The sequence below is a fragment of the Geotrypetes seraphini genome, chromosome 9, assembly GCF_902459505.1.
Source record: "Geotrypetes seraphini chromosome 9, aGeoSer1.1, whole genome shotgun sequence".
In the NCBI taxonomy this organism is placed as follows: Eukaryota; Metazoa; Chordata; class Amphibia; order Gymnophiona; family Dermophiidae; genus Geotrypetes; species Geotrypetes seraphini.
The window spans coordinates 162,080,665-162,101,238 of record NC_047092.1 but is presented as its reverse complement, the minus strand read 5'-3'; the positions used below and the strand labels follow the sequence as shown (position 1 = coordinate 162,101,238).

The window sequence follows — 20,574 nt, the reverse complement described above, 5'->3', positions numbered from 1 at the left end:
TACATAAAATTTGCTATCTATGTAAAAATATATAAATATTTCACTTATCTGAATTTCACGGTGGCATATGCTGTTTCGGCAACCTCACTGATAAAGTCAAACATAAATGTGAGTGATTTCTTAATGTGAATAAAGCTGCGGTCCTGTTTCGACTAACCGCCTTCTTTAGGCATCCAGTGGTTTGCAATAACAAAGTAAAAACACACAATAATGGATGTTCTCAAAGTTCAGGAAGTCGACTTTTTCCACATGGAAGCAGTGCGAGATACTCTAGCTGCCACGTAGGACCCCTGTAGAAAGCGATTAGTCGAAACACGGACCGTGTTGGGTCTGCAACTCTCATTGCATATGTGGATTGCCATGTTGAGAACTGTTGATTGCATCATTCAGAGCGAGATACTCTAGCTGCCACGTAGGACCCCTGAAGAAGGCGATTAGTCAAAACACGGACCGTGTTGGGTCTGCAACCTTCATTGCCTATGTGGATTGCCATGTTGAGAACTGTTGATTGCATCATTCAGAGCGAGATACTCTAGCTGCCACGTAGGACCCCTGTAGAAAGCGATTAGTCGAAACACGGACCGTGTTGGGTCTGCAACCCTCATTGCCTATGTGGATTGCCATGTTGAGAACTGTTGATTGCATCATTCAGAGCGAGATACTCTAGCTGCCACGTAGGACCCCTGTAGAAACCGATTAGTCGAAACACGGACCGTGTTGGGTCTGCAACCCTCATTGCCTATGTGGATTGCCATGTTGAGAACTGTTGATTGCATCATTCAGAGCGAGATACTCTAGCTGCCACGTAGGACCCCTGAAGAAGGCGATTAGTCAAAACACGGACCGTGTTGGGTCTGCAACCTTCATTGCATATGTGGATTTCATTGTTGGGAACTGTTGATTGCATCATTCAGAGCGAGATACTCTAGCTGCCACAAAGGACCCCTGAAGAAGGCGATTAGTCAAAACACGGACCGTGTTGGGTCTGCAACCTTCATTGCATATGTGGATTTCATTGTTGGGAACTGTTGATTGCATCATTCAGAGCGAGATACTCTAGCTGCCACAAAGGACCCCTGAAGAAGGCGATTAGTCAAAACACGGACCGTGTTGGGTCTGCAACCTTCATTGCATATGTGGATTTCATTGTTGGGAACTGTTGATTGCATCATTCAGAGCGAGATACTCTAGCTGCCACGTAGGACCCCTGAAGAAGGCGATTAGTCAAAACACGGACCGTGTTGGGTCTGCAACCTTCATTGCATATGTGGATTTCATTGTTGGGAACTGTTGATTGCATCATTCAGAGCGAGATACTCTAGCTGCCACAAAGGACCCCTGAAGAAGGCGATTAGTCAAAACACGGACCGTGTTGGGTCTGCAACCTTCATTGCATATGTGGATTTCATTGTTGGGAACTGTTGATTGCATCATTCAGAGCAAGATACTCTAGCTGCCACAAAGGACCCCTGAAGAAGGCGGTTAGTCGAAACACGGACCGTGTTGGGTCCGCAACCTTCATTGCATATGTGGATTTCATTGTTGAGAACTGTTGATTGCATCGTTTATTGACTGAATTAATACCTGAATCCTGAACATCAGGCTCCACAGTTACTCTTTTGCTTTTGGTCTCACCGTTTCACTGTGGAACCTTTGGGCTTCTCGCTTGCTTGTGACCAGAATAGCTCACAGGAGCGATGCAGAGGCATTATTATATTCTCTGTTGTATTCTCCATCCCAGTGTATCGCAAACTGTGTGCCTCCTGAGATTTGAGGTGTGCCGCAAGGCGCTGGGGAGGAGAAGAGGCGCTGGCTGACTGCCTACAGGACGTGCTTCCGAGAGGGACGTCCTGCGGGCAGTCAGCCGGCGCCAGCGCCTCTCCTTCTCCGCGCGTGTCTTCCCTGCCAGCACCCTCCAGTGGCGGTTCAGGGCCCATCTGGAGAGCTGCGCATGCATCAATGTCAATGTGATGTCATCGCTTCAACGGCACACTTCTGGGTGCCTCGAGCCATGGCTACTACGTTTACTGTGCTCGACAAAGTTTGCAGGACCCTGCTTTATCCGTTTCCTAATAATCCCTAACATTCTGTTTGCTTTTATTTTTGGGCTGTTTCCACACCCTGAGCAGAAGACACCTAAATCCGCAAATGTCACCTAAATCCTTTTCCTGGGTGGCGACTCCTAGTGTCGAACCTAGCATCATGTCATTATAATTTGGGGTTATTCTTTCCAAGGTGCCTCACTTTGCTCTTGTCCGCATTCAGTTTCGTCTGCCATTTGGATGCCCACTCGTACCAGCCTTCCAAGGTCCTCCTGCAATTTCTCACTTGCCAATTTCCCCGTCCTTCAGCTGCTGTTGCTTTCCCAGGCTCACAGTGGTAACGCAGGCGAGAAGCACGTCATGACGGAGAGAAACTGAGACGCATGTGGAGGACAATAACGGCCTTGTGGGAAGAGGTGAAATGTGTGCAGCTGATCCCATGGGAAATGCTGCAGCCCATTCACACTGGGTTCAGAAAGGATGTGCTTTCAAAACCCCAATCTTTAATCCTTCCCTTTCACTGCAAAAGCGACTTAAAGCATTTCAGCACGGACTAGTTCTCTGCATTAATTGGCTGGGTATAGTACAGTAGGTTTTGTAACAGTAAAACATTAACAGATAGTGCATGGAACAATTTGTGGTACATATTTCTATAATACATATCTGCATACCGGTACTAACAAAAACAAAATTTTAATGTGTAAAAAAGTTTCTCTCATTCTGTGCTTATGGATAATAAATAGAAATAAAACAAACTACGAGTACTATTTATCATTTCTATAGCACTGAAAGGCATACGCAGTGCTGTACATTTAACATACAATAGATGGTCCCTGCTCAGAAGAGCTTACAATCTAATTTGGACAGAGGAAAAAAAAATAAGATGATTCCTTTTTTATTAGACTAACAATACATTTTTTGATTGGCTTTCACAACATATAAGAGGTGAAAAGGACCTTAACCGTTTTAAAAATAATCTCAAAACCTTTCTTTTTAGAGATACTTTTAATCTATAAACGCAACTTATACAGGGCAGCAGACATAAGAACATAAGAAGTTGCCTCCGCTGGGTCAGACCCGAGGTCCATCGTGCCCAGCAGTCCGCACCCATGGCGGCCCATCAGGCCCATGACCTGTAATGTGATCCTTCTCTAATCCCTTTTTATCCTTCTATCCATACTCTGTCTAAAACCTATCCCTACCTCTATCTGTATCCTTCAATCCCCCTATCGTTCAGGAATTTATCCAATCCTTCCTTGAATCCCCTTAGTGTACTTTGTCCTATCACAACCTCCGGAAGCACATTCCAGGTGTCCACCACCCTCTGCGTAAAAAAGAACTTCCTAGCATTGGTTCTAAAATTGTCCCCTTTCAGCTTCTCTGAGTGCCCCCTTGTGCTTGTGGTTCCCAATAATCTGAAGAATCTGTCTTTTTCCACCCTCTCTATGCCCTTCATGATCTTGAAAGTCTCTATCATGTCTCTTCTGAGTCTCCTCTTTTCAAGGGAGAAGAGCCCCAGCCTTCCCAACCTGTCTGCATATGAAAGGTTCTCCATACCTTTTATCATTTTCATCGCTCTTCTCTGGACCCTTTCAAGTATCGCCATGTCCTTCTTGAGGTACAGTGACCAATACTGGACACAGTACTCCAGATGTGGGCGAACCATCGCACGATACAGCGGCATGATGACTTCCTTCGTCCTGGTTGTAATGCCCTTCTTAATAATACCCAACATTCTGTTTGCTTTCTTGGAGGCTGCTGCACATTGTGCCGTTGGTTTCATTGTAGTATCTACCAGCACACCCAAGTCTTTTTCAAGGTTACTGTCCCCTAGCACTGACACCCCCCCCCCCATTTTGTAGCTGAACATCGGGGTTTTTTTCCCTAAAAAAAAAAAATACTATTTTACCCCTCCTCACGTTCTTTCCATTTATGTTTCTTTTTTTCTTCTTTAAAGTATTAATTTTGTAACTTTATCCCTTTATTCCTCACGTATTCAATTTTGTCTGTATGTTTGTTTGTCTAACCCATTATAACTAAATTTTAAATTATATCTTAAATTGTAAGTGTATTTTATACTTTACTGTAACTCGCTTAGCAAATTATGGATAAGCGATTTATCAAATTTAAATAAACTTGAACTTGAACTTGTAACATCTCCTTCTTCAGATCAGATCAGAAGAAGAAGGTGTTGCCTTTGAAAGCTAATCAAAAATTACATAATATTAGCATTTATGGATCGCTAATATGCTCCAGAAGGAGTTCAATGTGATTTACAAATTAGAAGAGCCTGACCATATCCAGGGATTATGTTATTTCATAAGGGTTCATGACACAGATAATTTGGTGTGTGTTCGTGTAGGCGTATGCTTATGATATATGATTTGGAGAAAAGATTGGCTATATCTGGCATTGTAGTTTTGATAAGAACATAAAAATAGCCTTACTGGGTCAGACCAATGGTCCAGCAAGCCCAGTAGCCCGTTCTCACGATGGCCAATCCAAATCACTAGTACCTGGCTAAAACCCAACGAGTAGCAACGTTCCAGCATCTCAAAGAATAGCATGATTCCGGAACCCCAAATAGTAGCAACATTCTATGCGGAATCCTCATAGAGTAGCAACATTCCATGCTACCCATCCAGGTCAAACAGTGGCTTCCCCCATGTCTTTCTCAATAACAGACTATGGACTTTTCCTCCAGGAAATTGTCCAAACCTTTCTTAAAACCAGCTACGCTATCTGCTCTTACCACAACCTCTGGCAATGCATTCCAGAGCTTAACTGTTCTCTGAGTGAAAAAATATTTCCTCCTGTTTGTTTTTTTTTTAAAGTATTTTCCTGTAACTTTATTGAGTGTCCCCTAGTCTTTGTAATTATTGATGGAGTGAAAAATCGATCCACAGGTTCTGGTATGCGTATGCACTAAATGAGTCCAATAAAAAGCCGATGCCTAGCCGATCTAGCTGACTAGCATAGGCCCCCTTTTATCAAGCTGCATTATGGTTTTTTTTGTTGTCGGCCGCTGCGGTAAAATCGCCGACACTCATAGAATTCCTATGAGTGTCGGAGCTTGTACTGCATCGACCGGCAATTTATTTAAAAAAAAACCCTAACCTGGCTTGATAAAAGGAGGCCTTCATTTTTCAATTAGGCTTAATTGGCGCTGATAATTGAAAAGCATCATTAAAAGGTAATTAAAAAAACAAATTTTTTAAAAAAATTAACGATCTGATAAGCACCTAACTTTGTAGGTGCCTACCACATCGAGGTAAACATCTATAGCGCACCTACCAGAAAGAAGGCATGGTTAGGAGCAGATTCTGGGTGAATTTTGGGTGTGGCTTGACTTAGGCTGCCCTCATTTAGGCACGAAAACCCTGGCATACATGGGAGTTCGCCTAAGGTTGACCATCTACTGGGCTCCTAAGACCTCTCAGGCGCCACGAGGCACCGTCCTATAAACGGCGCCTAACAGCTGACAGCTGCGCTCGACAGTTTAATCATAGCTTGTTTTCTTTGTTTTAAGTAATAGGATTGAGGCTGTGTGTAAAGGTCTTTCAAGATCTGGTAATTTTCAGGTTTAATATCGTTCATGACTATAACATAACATAACATCGTACTTATAAACCGCATAACCGCAAGTTCAATGTGGCGAACAAAAGATTAAAAATAACATAACCTCAGGATGATTTCAATTAGTTCGCTAAATATTTTGAAAAAAAAGATGAGTTTTCAATTGAGTTCTAAAGTGCTAGTAAGAGCAAGTACTATGCAGCGGTGGCCTAAATTCCCTGTCATAGAAAGCAGCCTGAAATGCCAGTGTATGTTCCAAGGATTTCTTGCTCTTACAACCTTGAGCAGACGGAAAATTAAACAATGCTTGTGATTCTCTCCTATGTTTATGGAATGCTATGAGAAATCTATCGGATTGAAGCTGTGTGGCAATAATATGGTATTATGTGTTTGTATTGTTTGACTTATGAATGTGATGTTGTTACCCGCATAGATTTTGGATATGCAGGATATAAATGTTTAAATCCTATATAATAAAACGCTAGCCACGCATGCGCACTCCTGCCTGCGTGCTTCCGTGATCCGTAGGTCCGTGGCAGGCAGGAGAGCGGATGCGCGGTTTAGGGCCCACACTGGAGCGCTGTAGCCGACCCAGGATCGTGGGAGGATGCGCCGCACAAAGTGCTGCACACGTACTGGAGGGGGAGGGACATACCGGTTCTGCACATACCGGCACAAACCTCCCTCCAGCGTTGGCAGCCGCAGCACGCTAAACAGGCTGCTTCGGGCTTTCTCCTGCAGTTGAGTCCCTCTGCCGCGTCACTGATGACGTCATCAATGGCGCGACAGAGGGACTCAACGGCAGAAAAAAGCCACGAAGCAGCCTGTTTAGCGTGCTGCGGCTGCCAACGCTGGAGGGAGGTTTGATATTAAAGTCATCTTGCTGGGAGGGTTGCAGAGTTAGTGGGGGTTGGGCTGGGAGGGGAGAGAAGTGTCTGCCTCGGGTGCTTCAGGCAGCAGCAGCGTTTACAATTTGCTGCTGTTGCTGGCTTCAGGCCTTCCTCTCTGGCCGGTCCTGCCTACTTCCTGTTTTCATGAAGACAGGACCGGCCAGAGAGAAAGACCTGAAGCCAGCAACAGCAATGAATTGTGAATGTTGCTGCTGCTCAATGAAGTAGTTAAATGAGGAAAGGGAGCAGAGGGGGAGAGAATGGCTTGGAGGGAAGGAGGAAGGTATGCCAGACCAAGGGAAAAGGAAGGAGGAGATGGAGAGAGGCCATATGGAACAGAGAGAGAGAGGGCAGACACTGGATGGAAAGAAAAGTGAGGGGCAAGACAGAGGGTGAACAGTAGATGGAAGGGGTAGAGAGAGGGAGACACACTGAATGGAAGTGTGGAGGACAGGGGGAGCAGACATTGGAAGGAAGTGGGGAGGAGAAAGAAAAAAGGCCACATGCAGGATTGATGGAAGAGGATAGAGTTAGAAATAAAGATAGACAGACAGGGGGCCAGGGAAAGACACAGACAGAAAGAATGACAGCGTCCAAGGAGAGAGAGACAAATTAAAAAAAAACAAAAAAAAAACAGACAGACAGACATCTACTCTAGCACCCGTTAATGTAACGGGCTAAAACACTAGTAAATAAAATAAAAACAGTGCCTATAGGTTAGGCAGCATTTATAGAATCAGGGCCTCAGTGTTTGGTAATCTGCAAGCAATTTGTCTCAGCATTTGCTGGGAAGATGAATTCTTTGCTGCACAGTTGTTTGTTTTGGGGGGTTTTGGGGGGGGAGGGGTGGGGGGGAGGTTTAATAAAAGAAAAAAAAAGGTGACATGACAGAAAATTTAGCCCTAACTCATAATGGATCGGTATGCATGTATTCATTTTCATCGTCTTTTTTACATACTTGAAGACTCATAAGACTCCTGAGGCAGGCTGAGTAGGCCGAAACATGTGCATGTCGGGTCGCTGAATCATTATATGAATTTGGGATGAATAAAGGCATTTGGATTTATCAGACGTGTTGAAAGACACTTTTTTGTTGTGCACCATTCTGATTGGGACAATTCCACCTTTTTCTGGGTATTAATTTTAAAACTGGGAAATACATGTTTGATACAGTTCAAGAGAGTAAGAATAAAGACAGCAATCTACAAAATTAAACCAGTGAATTTTCACCTTTGATGCCAGTAAGGAAGACATAATGTCTAACTGGGTCAGTTGCAGGGAAGCAGATGTAATTCCATCAGCTGGCTTCAAAACAAAGCTAAGTGATTCTCACTAATGAAAGGGAGGGTTTTTCACCCCCCTGCCATGTGTGTTCTAACAGACTCCTGTTGTACTATCAATTACTTGCCCACCAGTGGGAATTATCGAACAGACAAAGATCTTTAAGAAGCAGGATCTGCTTTTATGAAATGTAGGCCTTACGTAGGGAGGGTCATTTTCCTAGCCATTTTTACAAGTAGAGCAGTACTTTGTGGTACATTTCAGGTTTGGGATTTCGATTGAGCTCATGTCTTTTCAATAATAGCTGAACATAAGATGCAAACAGGTACAGAAGGCGTTATTAGTGGAAATGGACTTTATAAAAATGACCTCACTATTTGTGGATAAAGTTAATTGCATATAGCCTATGGTGCTCATTTTCAAAATGTCCAAGTGCCAATTTTTGAAGCTTACTTTATAGACATCTTGCTAGGCTTTTTGGGACAGATTCTGTAATTGGTTGCCTAACAAAATAGACACCTAAAGTTAGTCACCTATTTTATGTCAATCACACTTAGGCATCCATTACAGAATCGGGCCTAACTAAAATTTAGGCGCATAAAATGTAGGCCAGGGTTTTAAAAGCCTAATCCAGGGGTGCCCAATATGTTGATCGCGATCGACTGGTAGATCGGGAAGGCAACAAGAGTCGATCGCGGAGCCCATTCCGGGCTCCGTGATAGACTCGTGTTACCATCCCCATCTACCAGGTCGATCAGCCTTCCTCTCCCCAACGTCCCCCACCGCCGCCCCAAGCTCTCCCTGCAGAAGCGGCAGTCTGACCAGCATTCCGCTCCCCAACGTCAATTCTGACGTCGGAGAGGAAGTTCTTGGCCAGCCAATCACTGCCTGGCTGGCCTGGAACTTCCTCTCCGACGTCAGAATTGACTTTGGGGAGCAGAATGCTGGTCGGTCTGATGCTTCTGCAGGGAGAGTTTGGGGCGGCAGTGGCTTGGGGGCCTGTTCCCCGATGGCGGCGGCAAACCTAGTGGCTTGGGAGAGGGCAGGGAGAAAGAAAGAAAGGGGGCAGGCAAGGAGACAGAAAGAAGGGAAACAGAAAGAAAGGGGGAACAGGGAGACAGAAAGAAAGAAGGGGCAAGGAGAAAGAAAGAAAAAGTTGGGGGAGAGAATGAGATCTGGATTAGAGGAAGCATACAGGAGGCTGAAAGAAGGGAAGAAATATTGGATGCACAGTCAGAAGAATAAAATGCAACCAGAGACTGACGAAATTACCAGACAACAAAGGTAGGAAAAATGATTTTATTTTCAATTTAGTGATCAAAATGTGTCCGTTTTGAGAATTTATATCTGCTGTCTATATTTTGCACTATGGCTCCCTTTTACTAAACCGCAATAGTGTTTTTTTAGCGCAGGGAGCCTATGAGCGTTGAGAGCAGCGCGGGGCATTCAGCACAGCTCCCTGCCTAAAAACTGCTATCGCGGTTTAGTAAAAAGGGAGGGGGTATATTTGTCTATTTTTGTATGGTTGTTACTGAGGTGATATTGCATAGAGTCATCTGCCTTGACCTTTTTGGGAAAACCCCAGAATATGGATGATAATTAACATTTTCTCTGCCTTTCAGTGTGCTTTGAGTTTTTTATTTTATTTTATTGTTGGTGGATCATTTTGACTTGGTCATTTTAAAAGTAGCTTGCAAGCCCAAAAAGTGTGGGCATCCCTGGTCTAATCTAATCTATGATTTGTGAGTCGCTCTATGCCTAAATAGGTTCATGGTGACGTACGATTCAAGTAATTGGCAAAAGATAGAAGAAATGGGTGAGAGGAGATCTAGCAAGGAGAGGAGGGAGGGGTGAAGTCCTTTACAGGGACGTATTGAGATATTCAAAGTACAATTTACAATGGAGAGAGTCTGAGAGTTAGAACAAGCAACTGATTGTCAATGGAATATATTGCGTCAAAATTTGAGATAACAGGGTTCCATTTTGATGGTTGTCAGGAGGCTGTGCCAGGTCTTTGCACCGATGTAGGTGATAAGTGTGCTAAATATGCGCTTGAATTTTATTCCTTTTTAGGAGATGGGAGGATCAGAAGATTCTTGATGTTTCTGGCTGAATTGGTCAAAGAATTGGTGAAGAGGTTTATGAGAGGTTCAGCTGAGCTTGCATAAAGGATGTGATACATTTTGAATTTAATGCGTGCAGTGATTGGCAGCCAGCGAAGTCTGTTGAAATAGGGCGATATGGAGTCAAATTTTTTCAGTCTGAAGATTAGGCGTATTGTCGTTATAGGCACCTTAGTACTTTAGAACAGTGGTTTCCGACCCTGTCCTGGAAGAAACCTGCTGAAACAGGTTTTCAGGATAGCCCTAATGAATAATAATAATAATAACAGTTTATATACCGCAATACCGTTAAGTTCTATGCGGTTTACAAAAGATTATTGGGGTACAAGTTGAGTTGACGTACAAGTTGAATTAACTTAAGGGATGTGGGGAACAATTGGGAGAAAGGGCAAGAGAGGGGAAAGAGGGAAGTGGGTCAGCTGTCTAGGTCTTTCGGGAATAGGTGGGTTTTGAGGTGTTTCCTGAATATCTCATAAGTGGTGGGCAATAGGAGTTGTTCTAGGTCTTTACCCCATAGAGCAGCCTGATGTGAGAGAAGATGCTCATGGTGTTTTTTTAGTTTGCATCCTCTAACTGGGGGAGAAACGAAGTGCGAGTGGGAGCTTCTCTAGTGTTTGTTGGCTGAGAAGGAGAATAGGTCAGTGATGTATTTAGGGATTAGACCGTAGAAAACTTTAAAACAGAGGCAGGCGAACTTAAACTTTACACGAGCTTCCATGAATATGCATGGGGCAGATCTGCATGCCTGTCACCTCCATTATATGCAAATCTCTCTCATGCATATTCAACCCGACTGGCTGGTAGACCTCCAGGACAGGGTTGGGATCCACTGCTTTAGAGAATTTCTAGACCTGCCACTTCAAAGTTAAAATATGAATAAAACAAACAAGAAAAGGAACTCTATAAAATGATAGGATAGACACACACACTAGAGCAGCGATGAGCAACTCCGGTCCTCAAGGGCGGGTTTTCAGGATTTCCCCAATGAATATGCATGAGATCTCTTTGCATGCACTGCTTTCAATGCATATTCATTGGGGAAATCCTGAAAACCCGACTGGATTCTGGCCCTCGAGGACTGGAGTCGCCCACCCCTCTACTAGAGCAGCACCCCCCCCCCCCTGAAGCCAATCTTTTTTTTTGTTTTGTTATATCTGTTTTACTTCTATTTATTATCTTTAGAATTTCCTGAAACTGAAATTTATTTCTTTAGAAGAGAAATTATTGGAAGAAAAATCATTAGGGTGGTCATTTTTCAGCTCTCTTGACTTATACTTTTAAAGATGAGCTTCGTTTAATGTTTGCCAAGAACCCATTTCAGTTATGCATAGAGATCTTTCGAGCTCACCCAGACAAAGAGAATATTTTATTGAAAGCTTAGAAAGCCGTACTGCATTCAAGTTTTGCCTGGTCAACCAGTTAAGCTGTTTGTAGTCTGCATTCCTGGGATACTTTAGCATTGCAATTAATATATTCAAGCTCATTGCCATAACATTGGATTCCACAGCATTCCAGGAACTGTGTCCTTTGAATGTCCTCTGTCGAATGAATGACATTAGAGATCAGTCTGGAAATGTAACGTCTCATTGAAGGATATTAAGAATGTGGTGACTCTTGGAGATTGTGGTCAACAGATTGGAATAAGCAGCTAAAGAAGAGCTGCAGCCTCAGCACCCTAAGGTTGTGGGTTCAAACCCACGCTGTTCCTTGTGACCCTGGGCAAGTAAGTCACGCAATCCTCCATTGCCTCAGGTATATTAGACAGATTATGAGCCCACCGGGACAGAGAGGTAAAAATGCTTAAGTACCTGAATAAATCCTTGTAAACCATTCGGAGCTCCCCTGGGAGACCGGTATAGAAAATTGAATGAATGAATAGATAATATATGTAATGTTAATTGTACTGCACTGCATGACTTTTTAAAGCTGTTTGCAGCTAATAAATAGTTATACAGATACTGTGTGCTGAAACCAATAGCTGTAAAATTCACCCCTTTAGGGAGGTGAGGAGTGGCCTACTGGTAGAGCTGCTGTCTCTGTACCCTGAGGTTGTGGGACTGAATCCTAGCGCTGCTCCCTGTGACCCTGGGCTAGTCACCTAATCCTCCATTGCTCCATTCCTCCACTTTGAATGTGTAACCACAAAAAGGTGGTATACAAGTCTTATTCCCATTAAACAATATGCCTCTGAAATGCTGTTATGGTAATAGAACTTGTGGTTATGCTCAGACATGTGCTGTATATAAAACATCTGTTATTATTGGACTCTTTACAGATCGTGGCACAACAGAAAGCAAAATATTCAGATTATTCCAGAAAATGGTTTCCACACCGCTAATCCCACATAACCACAGAGCAAACTGCTGACTCAAAATATCAGCTATGCATCATCTCTTTAGCCTGGTCTTGGGACAAAAGGATCTCTCTCGTGCTGGGGATTTGTTTTCCTTAGATGACGCTGAGATTGAAGACAGCTTGTCTGAAGCTCTGGAGCAAATCAGGCTCATTTCTTCAGCTTCAGTAAGTTAGAAACTGACTGAATGCTGTTCTCCTGATTGTCTCACAATAACAAGGCGGTTCCAAGTAATCATCAATAGCTTGACATTGTTGGTTAACTCATTACATATGTAGATCAAGCAACACTGGCTAGTACCTGGATAGGAAGAAGGCATTGACAAACTTCTGTAGTTTTCTGCCCAGAAAGGATCATAGACCTCATGGTTAGGTTAGAGCAGGGGTGTCAAAGTCCCTCCTTGAGGGCCGCAATCCAATTGGGTTTTCAGGATTTCCCCAATGAATATGCATGAGATCTATTTGCATGCATTGCTTTCAATGCATATTCATTGGGGAAGTCCTGAGAACCCGATTGGCCCAGAGTTGCCCATATCTGTACTAACTGCTAATTATCATTAGCAATAACCAGTTTAGTGCCGCTGAAAATTAATGCATAGCACTGAACAAGTGATATAACCAGTCAGCAGGTGCTTCTGCCTGGTTCAATCATTTTGAATATCAACTAGAACATTTTTGAAGGACAATTATATTCCTCGATTATCATTTTTATAAGCTACAGAAATGTTGTGACCTCTAGATATAATTCTTCAGATTACTGCAACCATCTTACAAAAATATTCCACCTCTCAGTGCCTCTGTTTTAATGGCAGGATTACGAAACCAATGACAATGACCAGGCCGTGGTAGAAATCTGTATCACTCGAATCACCACTGCCATCCGAGAGACAGAGACAATAGAGAAGCATGGCAGAGCACTGGTGGCTCTCTGGGAATCCTGTCTGGAGCAGAACCTAAGAGCAGCTGGAAGAGAGGAGGACACGCCCCATGCAAAGATTGCATCAGATATCATGAGCTGCATCGTACAGGTAAGGCACTAGTCTAGCAGGAAATCTGAGAGATTGAGATTATAGGCTCCTTTTACTAAGGTGTGTTGGCCTACATTTCCGGCACCTACTTTTGCCATAAGATGGCCGCTAACAAGGGAGAATTCGGGCCTTGATGCATACGATATTCATACAGATGAAGTGCTGAAACAAAAACAAGCTGCATCCAAAATAGTGAGTCTTATTTGGCACACAGGATGATTATTACACAGGTAGATCAGGTTAGCAGAAAAACAGCTGCATAGTGCCAAGGTCATCTGAGTAGATAGTGGTACTAGATTGTAAAATACTGCTGAATATTTGGACATAACTTGGGCAGTGTGAGTAAGTCGCAAGATAGCTGGCGGTATATAAAAATAAAGTTATTATTACTACTACTATTAATTATTTCTATAGCACTATCAGATGTACACAGCGCTGTACAGAGTCACAAAGAAGACAGTCCCTGCTCGAAAGAGCTTACAATCTAAACAGACAAGACAGACAAACAGGATGTCATGGATACAGTTAAGGGGAGCGGTTAATCTGCTAGCTGGGTTGGAGGGTAGAGGGAGTACAGGACAATCAAGCCATTGTGACATCACTGATAAGGTTGGCTCTTAGGCATTGGTGGAATGAGGCATTATGATGTCACAATCTCAGCTCTGCTTCCCAAAGACTGAAACTCTTCACACTTACTACTACTATGAACTATAGCGCTACCAGACGCACGCAGCGCTGTACAGAGTCACAAAGAAGACAGTACCTGCTCGAAAGAGCTTACAATCTAAACAGACAAGACAGACAAACAGGATGTCATGGATACAGTTAAGGGAAAAGGTTAATCTGCTGGCTGGGTTGGAAGGCAGAGGGGAGTACAGGACAATCAAGCCATTGTGACATCACTGATGAGGTTGGCTCTTTTGGTGGAATGAGGCATTATGGCATCACAATCTCAGCTTTGCTTCCCAAAGACTGAAACTCTTCACACTACAACTATTACTATGAATTATTTCTATAGCGCTACCAGACGCACGCAGCCTGTACAGAGTCACAAAGAAGACAGTCCCTGCTCGAAAGAGCTTACAATCTAAACAGACAAGACAGACAAACAGAATGACATGGATACAGTTAAGGGGAATGGTTAATCTGATGGCTGGGTTGGAGGGCAGTGGGGAGTAGGGTTATGGAGACACTCCTATCTGGTTAACTCAGGTTGAATACTGACCCCCATATATACTGTACGGTGGAATATGCCAGTGTTCATTGTTTTCAAATATTATTTTCCATGAAATGAATGATGCAGATCAGGAACTCCATTTCCTAATAAAGTTTTTGCTTTTGGGACCAAACCATAAATGATTTTTAATGTTGTCATAAAGAATTTGCCTATAAGTCACCATATGGTGTGTCTAGCTACCTTTCCTTTCTGACTCACCTCACCTGCTTCTGGTCGCACCCACACGGGGCAAATCTATATCTTGGCACCAAGATGTAGGCACAGAAATAGGGTGCACTTAGTGCCAATTCTTCAGAAGCTTTAGGGTGCAGGTAGGCCATTATAGAATGCTAGTATACCAAAATATAGGCATACCCATTTACAACAGGTCAATGGGTGGCATAAGTCGACATGCAATGCATACAAGTGATAGTATTCTATAAGATACACACATTTCTTGTCAACAAACCCATAGCCTGCCCATTCTCCATCCACACGCATGCCCCCACCCCCCCTTGCAGTAATGCACTAACCTCAGGATTCTATAAAGGTCATCCAAATTTGGGCATGATCCCAATATATGTGTATAACTTAGGGGTTCTTTTATTAAGGCCCACTAACCGATTTAAACTGCGCTAACTGATTTAGCGCTTGCTAACGATTAGCACGCGCTAAATGCTAAGGCGCCTATAGAATATAATGGGCGCCTTAGCATTTAGCGCACGTTAATCATTAGCATGCGCTAAATCGATTAGTGCGCGCGAAATCGGTTAGCCCGCCTTAGTAAAAGGACCCCTTAATGAGTTAATGAGCCAATTATATTCAGTAATCGGATGCTAAGAATAACCTATTGATGTTAATTGGCACAAGTTAGGATTTGCATGCGCCTCTGCTAGAGAGCTATTCTATAACCCTGAGCATCTAAATCCCGTAGCATGTGATACAAAGGGGGTGTGGCCTTGGGAGGGGCTTGGGTAAGTTAGGGCATTCTGAAAATTTGGGCACTAAGTTATATAATGCCACTATTTAGGTGCCCAAATGCCATGACTTGGATGCCAGCATGTACATCAGGTTTCAGCTGGCCTAGCTGCTAGCCCCATATTTGGGGTGGGATCAGTACTACATGCTATTCTGTAAAGGTCACTTAGGGCTCCTGTTACTAAGGGGCGCTAGCGTTTTTTAGCGCACGCAGCAGATTAGCGCGTGCTAACCCCGCGCTACGCGGTTAGAACTAACACCAGCTTAATGCTGGCATTGGCATCTAGCGCGCGCGTGGCATTGTGGCGCACGCTATTCCACGCGTTAAAGCCCTAACGCAGCTTAGTAAAAGGAGCCCTTAGTTATTGTGCAGTTAAGGTCTGAATTACACTTTTGTCTTATTGCCTTAACTAATTGCTGTTGGAGTTTTTCTAGTGTTATCTATTTTCTTTATCAAGTGTAAACTTGTAATATTTGAAAATTGCATAAATAAATTTTAAAAAAATAATAATAATAATAAAGGTCTGCAGTTTATTATTGTCAGATAATCATCTAATTTCTTCTTATATAGTCTTTAAAAAAAAAAAAAAAAGTTAAGGAGTGGCTTTTGGAAAATGTTTGAGATTAGAATAATATTTGTAGATCAGATGGGATATATTATTTTTGTATGTACTATGATTTTATATTACCTGCTCTGGATATGGTGGGATATAAAACCATAGATCTATACAAGACGTAGGCAAAATTTATTGTGACAAAATAATTTATATGCAAACCCTTTTACCAATCAAGGAACCCGACACGGTCCGTGTTTCGGACAAACCTTCGTCAGGGATCCATGGTAAAAAAGGAAAATAAAAAGTCACAAAAAATGTAGAGTAGCAGCAAGATTTTGGCGACGTCGGGGCTCACTCAATGCAAACAGCCGTCGTCGCCAAAATCTTGCTGCTACTGTACATTTTTTGTGACTTTTTATTTTCCTTTTTTACCATGGACTCCTGACGAAGGTTTGTCCGAAACACGGACCATGTCGGGTCCCTTGATTGGTAAAAGGGTTTGCATATAAATTATTTTGTCAAAATAAATTTTGCCTACGTCTTGTACAGATCTGCAGTTTTGTTTTGTTTGCTCTTGGTTGGTTGTTTACTACAGTTTAGGTTGGGAGTGGGACCACCCTCCCCTCCTTGTTTTGGGATATAAAACCATAGCATAGCATAGCAAAACATTTTCTTTCTGTGTCTAAAAGGGAGATTTTGCGTAGTTCCAGCTGGCAGCATCTGGGCAGGAGGGATAGGGGATCACTGCTGCCTGCTCTGTTTTATGATTACTCTGATCCTGGTTGTATGTTCCTTTGCAGTTGCTAATAAAGATAATTTGAAAAAAAGAAGAAATCCTATGGGCATAAGTGGGATAGGTAATGGAGTGGTATAGAGGGGGGTGGGCCTGAGCCTGGGGACAATTTTTTTTTTTTCATTTTATTGGCAGAGAAGGGACCTAGCCTATTTTCTGTCATCCCCCCCAAACCCCTTTTACAAATCCGTACTTGCGGCTACCACTGCGGTAACTGCCCTGAAGCCCATAGAGATTGAAACGGCTACGGGGCTTTTTCCATGCGGCAGCCACTAGCATGGCTTTGTAAAAGGGGAGGGGGATTTGTTTTTCATACTTGTCTTTGTTACCTTAAAAAAAAATTTTTGCCAACAACAGATGAAACAAGATAAAGCAATAAAAATAAAAAATATATAAACATTGCAGGTAACTGTAAAAGAAAGAGATATGTTTCTAACCAAGTAAAAATGTATGGATTTTTCTCTAATTTCTGGATTTCAAATAATATGCAACAGAGAGTTTTATATGTTTCCAGGCAAATCGTCCAAGTAACATTCGTCATGGAGTTGAACAGCATTAATGAGCCGGAGGCTGATTTTCCTGGAATTTACTGATTCACACTACTCGATGCGTCCATTTCTATCATTTTATGCTATACTGGAACACTTTCAAAAATGTATATTTGTTACATGTTTCCAATAAACTTTACAGATTTCACATCCTTAGTTAAAAATTACAGAACAGGATAGATCATTCCGGTATTTTCTGAGTTCGGCTAATCCTTGTTTGATCCATTGCAGTGCATGCCAGTTGCCAAATTTATAAAAACTTTGCATTTTAGTACTGTCCTTTGAAGGCTTCCATCCTCAAAATAATAAATATTTACTAGCTCAATGGGTCCATTAGAGATCTTTCTCACGCAGTGTTTGCTGTTGTTTTTCCAGAACTATGACCGACCTTTTATCATGACTCTCGCGGTCCCCATTGCAGTGAAATTTCTCCAGAGGGGGGACAAGGCACTATGTCGAAATATGTCAAGTTATTTGTCCCTGGCAGCAATTGCCAAAGCAGATTTGCTGGGTGATCACATGGAAGTTATCGTGACCAGTGTACTCCAAGGTACAGTGTTTTTATCTGTGGCACCGACTATGCATAGAAAGCCATATGCATGCGGCACTGCGTAGCACAAATATACCTTGTGATTTCTACCTTACTCTGTTTTCTTTTTAAGATGAATGCTGTATTTTAGATTCTTGGTAATTCATTCAATTTTTCTCTGGCAAAGAAGAAAGTGGGAGTCATGGCAGCAAAGTAAAATTGTTGAGCTCTTTTATCGTGAGTGGAGAAACCATGGGCTGATTCTGTATAGGATGCTGGTCTCGGGGACTGCCTAAGAAGCATCTGAGAATCTTGTACCAGTGTCCTATACAGAATCACATCTCTCTTAAAAAAACAGATGGCTTACCCCCTGATTCTCTAACTGGCGCACGTCTCCAGTGCCGGTTACAGAATCGTGCATCAAATGTTAAAAGTAGGCACAGCCGGCTGATCTGATCGTGGAAAGGGAATCCCCGATCAGATCAGAAGCCCGAAGCCGCGTGGGAAAATACCCCTTCTGGGATCAGCTGGGATCAGCTGCTCCAACATGTCCCCCTGAAATCGGTAGGAGGGATGCCCAATCCCTCCTGCCACTGACCCTCCAGAACAGCCGACACCCCTCCAAATCTGAGAATAGCAGGAGGGATGACTACTCCTTCCTGCTTCTGGCCCCTTCAATCCTCTGAACCCTCCCATTGAAGTCTGGCAGGAGGGATGCCCACTCCCTCCTGTCGATACCTTCCTGGAACCCCCAACACCCTTCCAGAACACCCAGCACATCCCCCCCGAACCTCATGACCTCCCCTATATCCCCCAAACCGCCAGACCCCCATCATGGCACCCTCAAACCTCCAGACTCCCACCCTTTTCTTTGTTAAGGATGCTGTGGGAGGTTGCAATATTGATAAAGGCCACAAGATGCCACTATTTTCTGGTATAATAACAGGACATATTGCCACCTTCAGTACACTACTGTAATGTACCTGAACTGACAAATGGATACCACAAGGGTATTAATATAACAGATATCTCATTTTGTCTTATAATATGAAATAAACCCTAACGCTGGCTTTTACAAAGCTGCGGTAGGGATTTCTACCACAGGCCAGTGAGGTAAATGCTCCGACGCTCATAGAATTCCTATGAACTTCGGAGCATTTACCTCGCTGGCCTGCACCAGAAACCTCTACCATGGCTTTGTAATAGAGAATGACACGGTGACAAAATTCATCACCGTCCCCGTCCCCGCGGATAACCGCGGGAAACCATCTTCTTGTCATTCTGTAAGGAGAGAGGAAAGAATCAGAGTATAATTGGGCACAACCACCGCAAGCTTTGCTTTGAAGAATGCTGGTGTAGAAGGACTGAGGTTGAAACAGACACTACAGAATGACAGTCTCTGGTATCCAGAGCAGATATTGTGATGTCATAATGCCTCATTCCACCAGTGCCTAAGAGCCAATCACATCAGTGATGTCACAATGGCTTCATTATCCTTGGCTCACATAAGCACAGCCATTGACCCGCAAGCTTTGCTTTGAAGAATGCTGGTGTAGAAGGACTGATGTTGAAATAGACACTAGAAAATGACATGGGATTATTTCCCGCGGTTATCCGCGGGGACGGGAACGGTGATGAATTTTGTCACTGTGTCATTCTCTACTTTGTAACAGGAGCCCTAAGGTATTTGAAGTGCAGTTTGAATGAATGTAAGAAGCATAGGAGATTGTAAAAATATTTATTGTACAATTTTACAAAAATATTCTTGTTAAAATAATTACAAAGTTTAATTTACAGAATCATACAACCATATATGTTCAAAATTGTACTACATGACAAGAAGCAATTGCATTTCTGTTTAAATATTAACATTCATAGCTCATCGCTTAATTGAACAACGCAATATTTTAGAGTACTGGACATATCCTACTGAAATGAGTAATAAACAGTAAACATTATTTGTGTCACTTTTACATTTCAAAAACAACATTCACATTAAAGATTATTAATGAAGCCAGGAGAAACCTAACAAAATGAATGTATACAGTACCTAGCTGCACCAGTAGCTCACTTGAAAAACCTTGATAAATATATTATGGTAGTGGTCCAGTAGTCTGTTTATCTTAACATTTGTTTTCTGAAATCTAGCAGTAAGTGAACAATCTGCTTGAACCTAGAAGCCTAGTTCTACAAAAGAAAATGGCTCCAGCCCTTGCAGCTTCTTTGTACCGTGATTTACATATTTTCAATTGTCATGACAGCCTAAGCAAGCATGCCTTGCAACAAAGAACAGGGAGTAATGTAAGTGATACAAGAATAGGGGAAGAATAACATTGTGGGAGGAGAAAAACTGGACAGTTTACGAGGGGATGCTGAAAAGGTTTCCAGCCCATTCAAGAAGAGAATGGCGTGGATATGGTTCAATCAGTGATCTGAAACAATGCGAAAACATAGGGCTGCTTTTACTAAGGTGCGCTAGCGTTTTTAGCCCACGCTGGAAATTACCGCGCGCTGCGCTTCTAGAACTAACGCCAGCTCAATGCTGGCGTTAAGGTCTAGCGCGGGGGGCAATGTAGCGTGCACAATTCCACGCGTTAAAGCCCTAGCGCACCTTAGTAAAAGGAGCCCATAGAATTTTGTTTCTGCAAATTGACACTTAAC

The 20,574-nt window shown here is 42.9% G+C and overlaps 1 protein-coding gene across 4 annotated transcripts in view; it reads left to right on the top strand.

Moving 5' to 3' along the window:
- VEPH1 (ventricular zone expressed PH domain containing 1) overlaps window positions 1–20,574 on the top strand; it is a 135,230-nt gene that overhangs the window by 7,680 nt on the left and 106,976 nt on the right. For 3 of the 4 annotated variants that reach the window (XR_004540684.1, XM_033959270.1, XM_033959268.1), the window contains exons 3-5: window positions 12,188–12,432; window positions 13,077–13,292; window positions 17,760–17,934. Coding sequence is in view for 3 of the 4 variants with exons in the window: in XM_033959270.1 (XP_033815161.1) it covers window positions 12,295–12,432; window positions 13,077–13,292; window positions 17,760–17,934 (529 nt within the window). In the remaining variant the exon portion in view is untranslated. Of the gene's footprint in view, window positions 1–11,419; window positions 11,636–12,187; window positions 12,433–13,076; window positions 13,293–17,759; window positions 17,935–20,574 lie in introns of all 4 variants that reach the window. The other variant, XM_033959269.1, reaches the window with a different exon arrangement.